Here is a 13091-nt window from a genome sequence, read left to right on the forward strand (position 1 = left end):
GATGAAATGACAAATGCATCACAAATTCTACCAAGCTGTATCCATCTCCAGTGCTGAAGCACCCATGTACATACTGTCTTTTAATCTGAACTGAAACCTGAATTTGATCAACTCATCCCCCAGCCATCAGATGGAACAGGAGATGGGGATAGGGAGGAACTTCTATGTTTAAAACTCAGTGTTTGAAACATGGCATTGCCATTGTTGTCATGTCTTCCACCACAGAGGAGTACACCACCCACATTGATACTTGGGAGTCTCAATCCATCATCACCTGAATTCTAACACCTGACTCTAATTTCAGTGTATTTATACTCTTGTGTCCTGGATTGTTTTTTGGATATCATCTTTGCCTGTTTTTTTTCCTGCCTCCTCTCATGTGCCTGACCTTGGACTGCATCCATGTTGTGGATTCTGGATCATCCTCCAGCTCCACCGTCTTAAGTTTTCATTACTATTATCTGCAAGCATCTTGTGACTCTGTTTTACACAATGTCACATTTTATGCTTTCTATATAATGCACTTGAACCACCTTACCACAGGAAACATTTAGCTGTTACTTATATAAAGACATGCAAAGATGCATTTTCTGTATCTCTGACATACATGACATCATTCATTTTAAATACATACTTTTTTTAAGCTGCATTTGTATCTAAAATTGTATTGTTTGAAAACAGCAAGGAACCTGAATATAGGACATTTGGATTTCACCATCATTTATTAAATAAATGTTATCAAAATGCAATCCACAATACACACAACTCTTTAAGGGTAAAAGACCATTGTGTAAAGTCTCCAACAAGACAACAGCAGTCAGTTTACTGCTGTTTATGGTAACATGTTAATGCTAAATATGAACTCACTCTATGGTATAAAACTGAAAAAGACCAGTTTGATTTTACCAAAAAATAATAATGAATCAATATGCAAAACTTTACAATCACATAAGATGAAAAAGTGCAAATCTATTCATATTCAATTCAACCACTTTTAAGAAGTTAATAGTTTTTCCAAACTAGGATTAAAAACTGTGCATCATGCAATTCCATGTGAAATTACATGGGAATTCTGCACATTAGATATAAATTCATTTATAAATAGAGACTTTAATTCAAGGATTTTTTCAGATGCTTTATACTTTTCTAGAATACTTTTCATCTGCCTTAGGCAGATGAAACAAGCTTTCCCAGAATAAAAATAAACATTTCAGACCGTTTCTTATATCAAAACATCAAAAACAGCAGTTGTCAACAATGACAGTTGCAACAGTACTGAGGGTTTCAGCAGCTGTAATCCTCTTCTCGTCTCTGACATCGACATCTTAACTACTCAAGTACAACGATGAGTTCACATCAAGTTTCATTCTGTAGACAGCAGTGTCCAATCTTTCATCTTTAGAACCCTGAGAGGCACAAGAGACACACTTGGAAATGTGTTGAGCACAGCTGCAGAAAATTGTATGAACTGAAATGTCCATCAAATTAGCCATTTTCTGATAGCTGAACACTAGGAGTGCTAGACCTGCCCAGCAGGCTTTCATTAATGGCTGAAGACATCAAGACAAATCAGCTAGTATAGATGTGGATTTCTGAAACAGCAAAGTATTTTAAAATACATAAAAACATTGAAATACATATAAGAAAGCTAAACTACAACTTTAAAAGAGAGGAGTAGGATAATTAGTGCTGATTTATAAACAATAATAAAACATTACTGTAGAGTCAGATGAAGATGTTTCAGCTTTAAAAGAAGCACTCATCAGCTGCAAAAAGTAAACTTCAACTGTTCAAAGTGCTACAAAAATGCAAACCATCTGTTTAACCGATGAAACTGCACATCATTATGAACAACTGCAATCTCACAAAATAAGAGTCAGAAATCTGTCAAATGGAGATTTAAATTTGACATTCATCCGAGAATTACATGCAAAGTGCCTCATGTTTGGTCATCACCATTTGACTATACAGTATATTTCTGACTTAAGGAGAACATGCCTCAAAGTAATGACACTTCATCAAGACATTATGTCTGTGCAAAATAATATAAAATAATATTTATAAAAACAAACTCGGCATGTTTTATTAGGGGAAAAAACATGCAAACAGGTCACGTGTATCGTTATATTAAGGGTGTATTTCTAACTGCCCAGTAGTAAAACAATAAAAACAAAACAAATGGGGGGGGATAATAACCCCAAAAGGACGTTAATCATCACATCGCACGTGTCAGCACGGAAGCAGTTAGGGCAGCGCGTTTCTTTACGCCTGAGCTCGGCCTATAGCACAGGCTGCAGCAGTGCGCGCAGGGAGCGGCCCTCTCTCGTAAGCTCTCTTGCGTAACACATACAAGGCAAAGGGACGGCCTCCTCGCGACGGGCCACCGTGTTGAAGCGGCACTCCTTCAGGTGGTCGGCCATGCTGGAAATGTCGGCAAACTTCCACTCGTTCACTGTTCCAAAGGCAGTGCTGAACCTCCACACCTGAAAACCAGACAGAGGAACACGCATTTATACACGGACAACGCAGAAATGCAGCTATGTGTATTTGCATATTTCTGTCTACGATACTGTTGTGTTATTTTGTGCCACAGGCATTACTCGCCTTGTCTTGAATGTGCCAAGATGAGGATCCATCACTGGATCTGGTCTTAGCCCAGAGCAGGACCACCATCCCACGGGACTGCAGCAGACTAGCACAAACATCCCTCATGGTGCGAGACACTCGAGACAGCTGGCACAGACTAAAGGAATCCAGGAAGCTGGCCACATGCTGCAATAGCTCAAAGGGTAAACTGCTAAGGTGATCACAGTGGGAGCCATACTGACAGGTTCTCCGAGAAAGGTGCTCACCTGGACATGCAGCCAAGTCGGACTGCACACCGAATGAGCCCAGGTAGCTGTCGTGGATGATTCTGGAGCCCTGCACCGAGGGGCAGAACCTTCTCTGTGAATAGGTGCAGCCATAGAATGCAAGAGGACACCTTTGCTCCATCCAACCGTTAAGCCCGGCGTGTATGTCCCCGTGAACGTTCTTAAAATGAGAGGAGAACTCGTCCCTGCGAAACAGCTGCCCACAAACAAACGTGAACATGGAGCGCTGCTTGGTCTGGTAGCGGGCCACGCACTCCAGCACCAGGTCCAGTCGGAGGGTGTGGAAGGGGCTGGGGTTGGACAGCTGAGGACTGGCGTGGTCGCACGCGGACGCCGAGGCAATGTCGCCCACCATGGTGCGGGTGGCAAGTATCGCAGACGGAAAGGAAAACGTCTGCGTGCCGAAGTCGATGCGATAACCGTCCACAAAGCGGCTGTCTGAAATGCCCCTGCCCCCTGGCGAGTCCCCGAGGCAGAAGAGCAGAGCGGCTGTGATGAGGTCGATGCCGTGGAGGCCTATCGGATCGTCTGTGACCTCAAGGTCAGAGGTGTCCACCGCCTTGTCCTCCATCTTAGCCCGGAACGTGTAAGGGTTGGACAGCAGAGTCTTCCGCCCGTTAACCGTAAACACTTTCATTCCCTTGAGCACCTGGAGATGATGCAACTTGCGTTCCAACCACCGGTCCTCAATTTCGACAGGAAGTTGTTGCAAAACATTGTTCTGTACCAAATCAGGCAGAGGGATCGGGAGGGGCATGGCTAACTGGGGTGGGAGGGCCATTTCTGGCTCCTGTGCTACAACAGGCACGGAATGGTGTGGAATCGCTGGCATACGGTCTGAGGAGTCACTGGCTCTGTCCACATGCATTTCGAGTCTGACTGGATTGAGGTTCTCCTCTATGGCTTTAAATCCATTACGAAAGAGTTGTCCATCAGGCTTCATTGCATCGCTCATTTCCTCCTCTCCATCTGAAGAAAGAATGAGTCCATTTTGCTCCATGCACTCATTTTCCTCTTCAAAGTCTGCTGGAAAAGCACAGTCTGCTCCACCCACAGCTCCCAGCTCACACTCAGAGTCGGTGTCACTTTGACTTATTGCTGCATTCTTACATTCATTTGAACAACAATCTCCACCATTTTTATCAACCTTCACACCACCAAGGTTCTCCATGATCAGATCAATACCTTTGTTAGCACTGCTGAGAATGTCCAGTGCTGCTGCTAAGCTTCTGCTGGTCTCTACTGAAGCCTTATAAAGCTCACTGTATGACTCCCCACCCATTTCAATCAGTCTGTTCGTCATTTCCGCTTCTGGCATGCCATCGGTAATCTTTTCATTTTGCTCATCTCCAGTTTTTGTCACAGTGGTAGTTACTTTGAGCGATTCAAGCAGCATGCGCTGATCTTGTAGGGCCAATGCCATATCTAACTGTTCTACATCATGGACCTCCTTGCTCAAGTTCTCATAGGACTTGCGATCAGCGTAGCTCACTGGCCATCGGTTCCACTCCATGGTGCAGCACACGACACTGGCTGGGCATATCCCCAAGTGCTGTGCCATCTTACATCTCGCAATCGAAAAGGGGCATCCAAAAACATGATTCAGGCAAGGCACTCGTTCATATGGACACAGCAAACGGTGTTCAGACACTTTACAGGAGTGGAAAACTGCCCCACACACAAGAGGACAGTTCATGAGGTCGCATGAGACACCAGTCCTTGGCCTTACCATACACCTTCTGCTCACACAGTGCTGGCAATGGCTGTGTAGTTCCTCCATCCCAGATATTTACTTTGGGCTGGTGCCACAGATATGCCTACAAAGGAAGGAAAATGAGGAAAAAGTGAGTCTCTGCCTTTTTCATTCAATGAACAATCTCAACTTGTGCTGAAAATAGAGCAGAGGTCATTGAGGCAATACTTAAACATGCAGCAGAATTTCAGTGGTAAATCAGTAACTGATATAAAGTTCCTTCTGATATTTAATAATGTAGTGTAACTAAACCAGTGTTGCAATTTCATAGTAGGGGGCTATGTTTACTGACTCTTCCTGCTACTACAGATCATTTCATAACACCTTAAGTTGCATCATCATGATCACACGATTTCTTCAATGAGTTTATTTTACTGAGCGAGATCAATTAAGAAGATCTCAATAAAACCTCCCACCACCCTTAACAGCCTCTTCCCCCCTTTATTAAATACGATAATGTAAACCACAACATCCCCTGTGTCTGACAAAACAAGATTATGCTGAATAACCTTGAAACAAAATACACTCGAGCGTTTTGTTTTGCTCCTTGAGTTTCAGTCCAACCGGGTGACCGGACCTCGTGGTTCGCGGTACTGGGTTCTCGGCTTTGTTGGGGCTATTTATGATCCCCACAGCTGGAACGAGCTCGCGCGCGCACGTGACGGTGGCGTTGCGACATTCGCGGGTCAAAAAACCGCAGTTTTACAGCGACCTGACGGCGCCTCAGAAAACGTTAATAAAGCCAAGTTCAGCCGGCAGCTGACCCGTCACGTTTTTTTTTGGTGATTGACAGGCGTTGCTCGACACTATTACACGGCACCTAGCTAGATAAAAATGAATATGAGTATTTTGTGGTAGAGCTAGTTAGACAAGTCACTGGCTGACTAAGCAGTTTCGAGGTCTAGCCTGCCGGCTAACGTACGCAGTAGCCCGTTAGCTTCTTCAATTAAAACCTGTTAGCCTGTTAGCATACAACTTTCTCTCAGCATACAGCCGCAGTTAGCTATATTTAACTGGGTGGCCAAATACGCCGCCGTTCAAGTTCGTTGCACACATATGGTAGTTGCCCACAGCAATTAGGGATGGTAGTAAAAACATTATTGCTATTCCTGGTACTTATTGAACGGACCTGGTTAGCCAAGCCGCTAGCTAAGAAAGACCGCAAACCTAAATTTAGCAGCAAAACGTGTTCAGGCTCGCATTTGTACCACTTTGTTAGCTAGGTTGTTCGTCGCGTAGCTAACGCCGCATAGCTAGTTAGCCCGGCTAACTAGCTACCAAAGAGAGTCTGGTAGTTTCTAAGCACTTGCTAGCTAGCTACCTTACTGCTAAGCTAGCATAGTTATGTTGTGCTTTTCTGACCATGTTGAGAATAAAAATAACAGCACAGGTAGGTAGTTAGTTAGTTAGTTAAGAAAAATAAGTTAACTTACCACGCCAGTGTAATAGAGCGCTGAATACAGGTGTTTCTATTACATAAAAGTCAAGATTACAGCTTATTCAATGTTTACCACACTATGTTCACCTTCATGTAATCAGGTGCTACGCTCCTCTCGTGTTTGTTTATGGTGACTGAGACATGGCACGCTGCTTTAACACTTCTGCATAAAAGGGGCGGAGAGTTGTTTATGGGAATGCCATGTACAAAACAAACACAGCGAGCAACTCATAACATTAAGGCAATCATAGTATTAAGAGTAGGTTTACTCTAGGTTTTACTAGTTGCATATCTTAATTGCAGGCTGTTGGCTACTATCTACCTAAATAAACAAACAGAGTCATGAAATGTATTTTATTTTTAAACATTTCTCATTTTCTCTTAGCCATGTACTTAGTTGCAATCATAGAAACCAATATGCACACATTTAAAACAAACTTGTTTATCAGAATGACTTGATACTATTATATCTACTTCTTTTAAAACAACATACTATACCATATCAGAAATTCTCTGTACAGAATGAGAATACATATTTTATTTTTGTGTGTGTGTGTGTGTGTGTGCATGTGAGAGGCATTTCTATGTGCGAGGCTGTCTAGGTGGCGACCTCTGCGATGTTGTGGATATTGGACAGGGTGAGCTGGGCTTCTTGAGTGGGATAGGATCTTCTGCTGTGGAGCCACAGTCTCCCAAACACACCAGTAATGATGAGCAGAACCATCAGCAGACCTCCCAGCACAAAGGTTTCAACTGGAGGCATACCTGCATCTGGAGGGGAGATGTGCATTGGGACATCAAACATGTCACATGTTTGACATCTGATATAAACAAAGTATTTACCTAGTAGAGGTTGACAATCTTGAGACATACTGTATATTAAAAATTATGTACAGCATATACTTAACCACATATGAAACGTACTTGGGTTAGATTCGACCTGGAGTCGTCTTATTGGTCCATAGGATACTGTGTGGGACAGAGTGACCTCCCTGCGTATCCGCCCTGACACATCATCACTGGAGCAGTTCTGTCATTTTATTCGAAAGGGTAGTGTCCCAAAATAAGTGGTGCACAACAAAAAAGAGAAAGATTTATGTGGCCAAAATATCTAGGAACAAAACCGAAATGACTTAATAACTACTGTATACTTAACAATATTAATAGGAAAAACAATAAAATAATTTTAATTATAAAAAATAATTGAATCATTAAAAATATAGAACTTACAAATAATTTTACAGTGAGTTTTTTTTTCTTATCCAATTGTTAGTGTGATGAAGGAACATGTGTCAGTAAAAGAATGTATCAGTAAGGGAGCCATCAAGAGAGAGGGAGATCTCACAGGCTGGCATGCTCCTGCATTGCTGTGGCAGATCTGCACATTGCAGTGGAGGAACACATCTGTATAGGAGCTGCCCACAAACTTAAACATCTGGATCCTGAACAGAGCCTCTGGACCACGCCCGTTCTTCATCACATCCAGCGTCTGGTCGTTTGCCAACACAGGACAACTGAGAAGGGAGGACAGTCCCTTATAAATTATTTAGATTCTATTTATATTCATCTGTTGTAATTATTTATTCATCTATGGCAACAAATATTAGATTTAAGAATGAAGAAGTATGTAGAAGTGGGCAAAATGTTTAAATATAACAATTTATACAATATATTTAATTGTATGTTTACTTACAAAGTTTGTGTTTACTGATAATATGTTGTAATATAACAAACAAAATGCTTTATAGTGTACAAGATTCACATGATCTGGTATTTCATCCATGGCATAATTTAGCCATCCCTCCGATTCCTCATGGCCAAAAAAGCAAAACAAAAACAAAACTTTATACAGTAACACTGGTGGTTTTGCTTCTCACTTAGATGTGGTAAAGTCATTAATTTATACATGCTGTGTATTTCGCTATAAAACACAGTCAAAAATAAATATGTACAAAGACATCCTGTGTTAATGGGCAGGCACAGGTGTTATGGTGAAACGCATACTGTCTAAGACTGGGGTCACATGAACACAGCACGTATAAGCTGTTTTGCCAACAGCTCCCCTGGCAACTGTCTAAGTGTGTCTCAATAACATCCTTTTCACAGTGCAGGTGACAACCATTACAAAATATTAATTAATGAATAAAAAATGTAACAATTAAATATTAGTAATTCATATTAATTAATATATCTTTTTACAGATGTGGGGCATAAAATTGTAAACAAGACTATACCACTACAATCAGGAAATTCCCAAAGATTGCCACAACCGCTTTAGGACTATTTCTGAGTTTCAGATTTTCATCCCTGCACAAAGGATGTGATGCATTTTAACTGCCATTGTCCACTCACAACATTTCCCAAATAGGGCTTTCAGTTGCATTTACATTTATGAATAAAATATCTTCATTATTAATCATCAAGAGCTGAATATGTACATGCACAAACCTGTCGTGGATGAAGGTGTATTGGATGTTGCTGTAGGGATCATTGTTGGGTGTGGCCCAGCACCTCTCCACTCGGAGCATAAGGTTTGCTGGCGTCTGCATGAGAAGAGTCCAGACAGCCCAGTCACTGACCGGCATGTGCACACACAATGGTGCAAGAAGGTTGAAAGTAAACAAGGGTGTGTGGCAACAATCTGATATCTGAACATGTGACAGAGAAACCATCACTTACTGGGTTAATTAATCTAATCTTCAATAAATGTTTTTAATTACATTTTACATTTTTTAATGTATTTAGAGCTATTTTTATTTAAAATAACATTAGATTCTTATGAAAGGGCTATAGGTTTGTATATAGGTGAGAGCAGCCTTATAACACAAGTTCTAACATTGATAGCAGCCTCTCATAAAAGGACTGCAAGCTAGTTCTCACTTTCCTCTCTGAACCTCAGTGTTGGACTACCTATACAGAAGACCCATGTAGAAAAAGGCCATCTGATTCATTACTCACAGCCCAGGCATATAGGAAGCGAAACAAGGTTAAAGTGGGTCCCAGCCGCCATCGCCTACAGGCCGCATCCGTCTTTCTTAAGACCTGAAAAACAGGTCTCGCCATTTCTCATACGCTGTTGAATCTGTCTGCTTACACACCATGTAAACTTTCACATAGACATTGTCTTCAAGCATCAGCGAGGGAACAGTGGTCCATTTGTCCTCAAAGTCCTCATCTTTGTACAGCAGCATCGCCACAGAGAAATTGCCTTCTTCTGTGTTCAGGGTGATTGTCCTGCAGGGCAGCAGACAAGGTTTAAAGACCTTCTGGAGGAGAATGAAGGGCACTCTCAATGAATATGTAGCAGACACTTCAGATAAAGCCCAGGGTGCACTTCAGTTACCATTGGTTACATCTTTTGTTGATCAGGAAAACAAATAATTAGTGTGAGGCTCAGTGCTATTTAGGCCTTGACAAATAGGAATAATTAAACCCATTATTATATAGGTGCTTTAGTCTGGACACAATGTGCTTTATACTGAAAAGGTAGATGCATTGGACTGAGTCCTTAATGAATTTGTACAACAGAGTGCAGAATCTCACCTGACGTCCACTCTGATCATATTTTCTCCATTAGGTTGCTGGACCATGTAGTTCACGGGATAACGACATCCGAATGTAATGTTTACATAGCTTCTTGTGATGACGTCTGTTTCATTATTGTGGATAGTGTTGGTGAACATGATGTAAGTGTCATCAGATGCCTGAAGAAAAAAAAAATACAATTTCTTCTCAGTTTTGAAGATATGTTGCCATTTTTTAATTGCAGCAAAATTGTGAATGATTCTTCAGGCAACAAATGAAAGAGGACAAAAGGCAATAGAATTGCTCGCGAGGAAATAGCCTTTATGCTGCTGAAAAGCACAAACTGCCCTCCGCCCCATCCGGAAAGCTTTATTGCATGTCAGTAAACTATCCCCTCACCATAACAACAGGCGATCCTTTCCTCTACGCTCATGTTTAAAGGGCCCGTGTGTGGTCAGCACAGCAGGACCATGTTTTGAGTGTTGAAATCTCTTTTAGTTTAAAGCAAGCAGTAGCTGTACTAATATCTAAATAATGGGTCTTTAGTTCAAAGGTCTCATTACTAAATGAAAAGAGTATTCTTTATTCAACATTATGAATCAGCAAATTTCTAATCAGCAAATTTCTAATTGTTTTCATATATGCTTTTGAATGCAAATTGTCATGACATTAACTGATCTCAGTAAATCTGAATTCATTAAGCAAAGTAATACTACCAGTATCAACAAACCAGTATTAAAAAAAACCTCCTAAAAGCATTAGAGGGGGTACAAGGGGCGTGTTTATACCCACAAAGCTGTGTTAACCTTTTGCTGGCTTTACAAGAAATGCCTCTGTGCATTCTGAGTGACCCTCTCAGTGATACTCATGGTCTCAAGTACAGATTTATACCCTGCCAGAATGAAACCTGTCCTCAAGGCAATGCTACAACTGTATGAGATCGGCTGCAGAGCTGAAGAAAAGAGGGACTACAAAGTGTGACACTGAGTTATGGTTAGCCTATTCACCACTGGTGAAAACACAGTCATCATTTCCATGTAAATCAAGGTAATTTAAAGCACTGTGGCTGCCGGTCATCCCCTGCAGCTCTGAAACACACTAGCCCTCCAGTTTGGAGAGAAAGAGGCACAACTTGCTCATTCCCTTTCTGCATAATCTCCCAAAGCAGTATGAAATCCCCCAGAATAATGTCTGTGATATATATAATCATTAGTTGGTATTTTATCCATGTCTTGCTTCAGTTTAGTTTAGCCAGAAGTGTTATTATTATTATTTTGTAGTATTATTTATAAAAAAAATATATATCATTCAAGGTAATCTTTGGAAATGAATGTGTTAAAGCATTTTAACCAACAAAGGAAATAAAACCAGCTTTGTAAACTCAAAGACTGTGACCAAGTCTGTAATGAGCCTTAACATGTCTAGAAATTATACCAATGCTGATAATCTTCTAAATAAAAAAAACGTCATATGCAGGTTCCTTAAACCATTTCCTATGAATTATTTCCTTCAATTATAAACAATATGTGTTTCATTTGGATTAAGTGCATATTGGTTGCATAAAATGACTATTACTCACTTACCATGATGGTGCCACAGTCTGTAAGATTAGTCTTGATGGTGAAGACAAAGTCATTTCCAACCTCAATCCCACGACACTCAGGGTCATTTAGGTGCAGATCCCAAATCTGAGGAAAAAAGATTAGTGGTTCACCAAAAACCCACTTCCCTCCTGAAAGAGTGCAAAGACGGAACAGAGGATGAGTAGGGATGAGCTATTCATGCATTACAAAAATAGCTTATTTGCACAAACGCACATAAACTGGAGGTTCCTTGTTGAGAAAGAAGGTACGGGGAATGAGAACTTGCATCTGGTCATTATTACAAACAACAGCTTCATTTAGCTCTGTAGGAAAACAGGAAAGGGTTGCATGTGTTTGCAAGTTTCAAGACAATTCAATCCACTTTGTCAATACAACACACAATAGTGCCATTCAGTACTGGAAAACATAAATATGCTCATCATTGATATCCTTCCCTTTGGTGTTGCATTGCAGTTGTAAACAATTACATCGCTCTCAAAAATATATTTAAAGATTTCTTGTCATCTGTCAGTATTAGTCAGTATTGGTGCCCAAGGGTCAAAAATGTTTATTAGTACACAGATGCATCCAGGCATTACCAAACATCCGTATCATTGTTAAATGACCAGAATTCTAGAGTTAATGTATGGAAACACTAGGGAAGAAACAATGATGTACTAATAAACAAAATCCAAATCTCCAGATATCTGCACAGATCAATACACATACATTAACAAGCTTAGAGGACTATTCATTTGTAAAAAGGATGCAGGCTATTATGAGCCCCTAAGGGACTTGGATGTAGCTGACAGAAAGCAGACTCACCCTGCTCTTCTATATGTGCAGCTGAGGTGAGTGTCCAGGGCGTGAGGAGGCACCACGCCAGGGCCAGCGCAGCAGGTGTCGTCTTCGCGGGCTTCGCTCGCCCCGGCTGCCGTGCAGCCCAAGCTTTGCCCCTCAGTTCCTCTTTGGCCATTTCTCAACCTAAAATCTTGTCTTTTCTACTATTCACGCCGACTGGCTGCCAGCCGTGGACGTCGTAGTAGCTCTCGCACTACCTCTCCAAACCCGGCTGTAATAAAGTAGGAGCCTCCCTCCAGACTTAAAACACCAGCGTGAATGATGCCTGCACCAACAATGAGATTCCTCACATGAATAGGGCAAACTGGGGGGAGTCCAAGGTAACACAGACCAAGTAGATTTGGGGTAATAAGAGTGAAAATACTGCTGACAGCCCACTTAGCGGACACCTTACAACGACATTCAAATGTACTGTCCAATAAGGAGTTTGTTCATCATGTAAAGGGTGTGGAGAGTTGCAGGGTGGTACACTATTTTGTCAGACTCTTTTGTCTGTATGTTTTTAAATAAGGAACTAGGGGTAGCTTTACTGTTGCGGGAACCCCAGACACTTGCATATAAAGAAGGTTTGGGCCATTGAGTTAAGGGTGGTTCTCTGCCACAGTGGGTGAGGAGCTGACCGTAAATTTTTGTGGACAGAGAGAGCGTGGAGATGCCAGTAATCTAGTTAAAGTGAAAACAAACAGAGGCCAACCAGAAACTACATCAGACGTGTCGAGCCTTGTGCATGACATCATTCCATTATATTGTGTAACAAATCTGTATTGCTCACACCTCAGAGCAAGAAGCTTAATTTTGTACATACTTTTAATCACTTTGGTCTTGCTTAAGTGTATATAAATGGTGGTAGTACCTTCAAGCACTGAAATGCAGGTTACACTTGCAGTGAGAATGCACTTTGTAAATAAATGCTGGCATGTCTTTTCAGCATTTCTACATTTTGGAAATTTTAAATACAAACAATTTATTCAATCGAAAATTGCCAGAAATCTGGAACCCTGCCCAGTTCATACCATTTAAACCCAAAAACCCAGCATTATTATTTAGAAGTTCACATA

General features: G+C 41.2%; 2 protein-coding genes across 4 annotated transcripts; both read right to left on the reverse strand.

The window, feature by feature from the left end:
* Window positions 1-703: 703 nt before the first annotated feature.
* On the reverse strand, window positions 704-6215 carry LOC143501284 (F-box only protein 30-like). 3 transcript variants are annotated; one of them, XR_013126869.1, is made up of 5 exons: window positions 6060-6215; window positions 2853-4690; window positions 2605-2692; window positions 2351-2483; window positions 704-1406 (listed from the first exon to the last, which is right to left on the reverse strand). XR_013126869.1 is itself a non-coding variant. In XM_076994921.1 (4 exons), the coding sequence occupies exons 2-4, from the start codon at window positions 4651-4653 to the stop codon at window positions 1399-1401; spliced, it is 2190 nt and encodes a 729-aa protein (XP_076851036.1). In that variant the 5' UTR covers window positions 4654-4690; window positions 6060-6215; the 3' UTR covers window positions 704-1398. The 3 variants fall into 3 exon arrangements, 2 of the variants coding, with proteins under 2 accessions (XP_076851036.1, XP_076851035.1); XM_076994921.1 differs by having other exon boundaries at window positions 2605-4690; XM_076994920.1 differs by having other exon boundaries at window positions 704-2483; window positions 2605-4690.
* A 189-nt stretch (window positions 6216-6404) lies between these two features.
* LOC143501285 (pancreatic secretory granule membrane major glycoprotein GP2-like) lies at window positions 6405-13020 on the reverse strand. The gene is made up of 9 exons (XM_076994922.1): window positions 11998-13020; window positions 11407-11495; window positions 11173-11277; window positions 9608-9768; window positions 9163-9298; window positions 8513-8607; window positions 7410-7578; window positions 6989-7094; window positions 6405-6835 (listed from the first exon to the last, which is right to left on the reverse strand). Exons 1-9 carry the CDS (start codon window positions 12146-12148, stop codon window positions 6663-6665), a joined length of 1185 nt encoding a protein of 394 aa, XP_076851037.1. The 5' UTR covers window positions 12149-13020; the 3' UTR covers window positions 6405-6662.
* Window positions 13021-13091: the final 71 nt, after the last annotated feature.

Source organism: Brachyhypopomus gauderio, unplaced genomic scaffold, assembly GCF_052324685.1.
Source record: "Brachyhypopomus gauderio isolate BG-103 unplaced genomic scaffold, BGAUD_0.2 sc168, whole genome shotgun sequence".
In the NCBI taxonomy this organism is placed as follows: domain Eukaryota; kingdom Metazoa; phylum Chordata; class Actinopteri; order Gymnotiformes; family Hypopomidae; genus Brachyhypopomus; species Brachyhypopomus gauderio.

Bases quoted from the DNA above. Each gene is read 5' to 3' on its own strand.
- LOC143501284 (XM_076994920.1), bottom strand. From the start codon at position 4,653: ATGGAGGAACTACACAGCCATTGCCAGCACTGTGTGAGCAGAAGGTGT. The intron at 2,484-2,604 runs GCGAGTAATGCC...TCTGGTTTTCAG, and splicing joins CTTGGCACATTCAAGACAAG to GTGTGGAGGTTCAGCACTGC.
- LOC143501285 (XM_076994922.1), bottom strand. From the start codon at position 12,148: ATGGCCAAAGAGGAACTGAGGGGCAAAGCTTGGGCTGCACGGCAGCCG. The intron at 11,496-11,997 runs GTGAGTCTGCTT...GTTTTCCTACAG, and splicing joins TGCACATATAGAAGAGCAGG to AGCTAAATGAAGCTGTTGTT. The intron at 7,579-8,512 runs GTTTGTGCATGT...CTCCCTTCTCAG, and splicing joins TACACCTTCATCCACGACAG to TTGTCCTGTGTTGGCAAACG.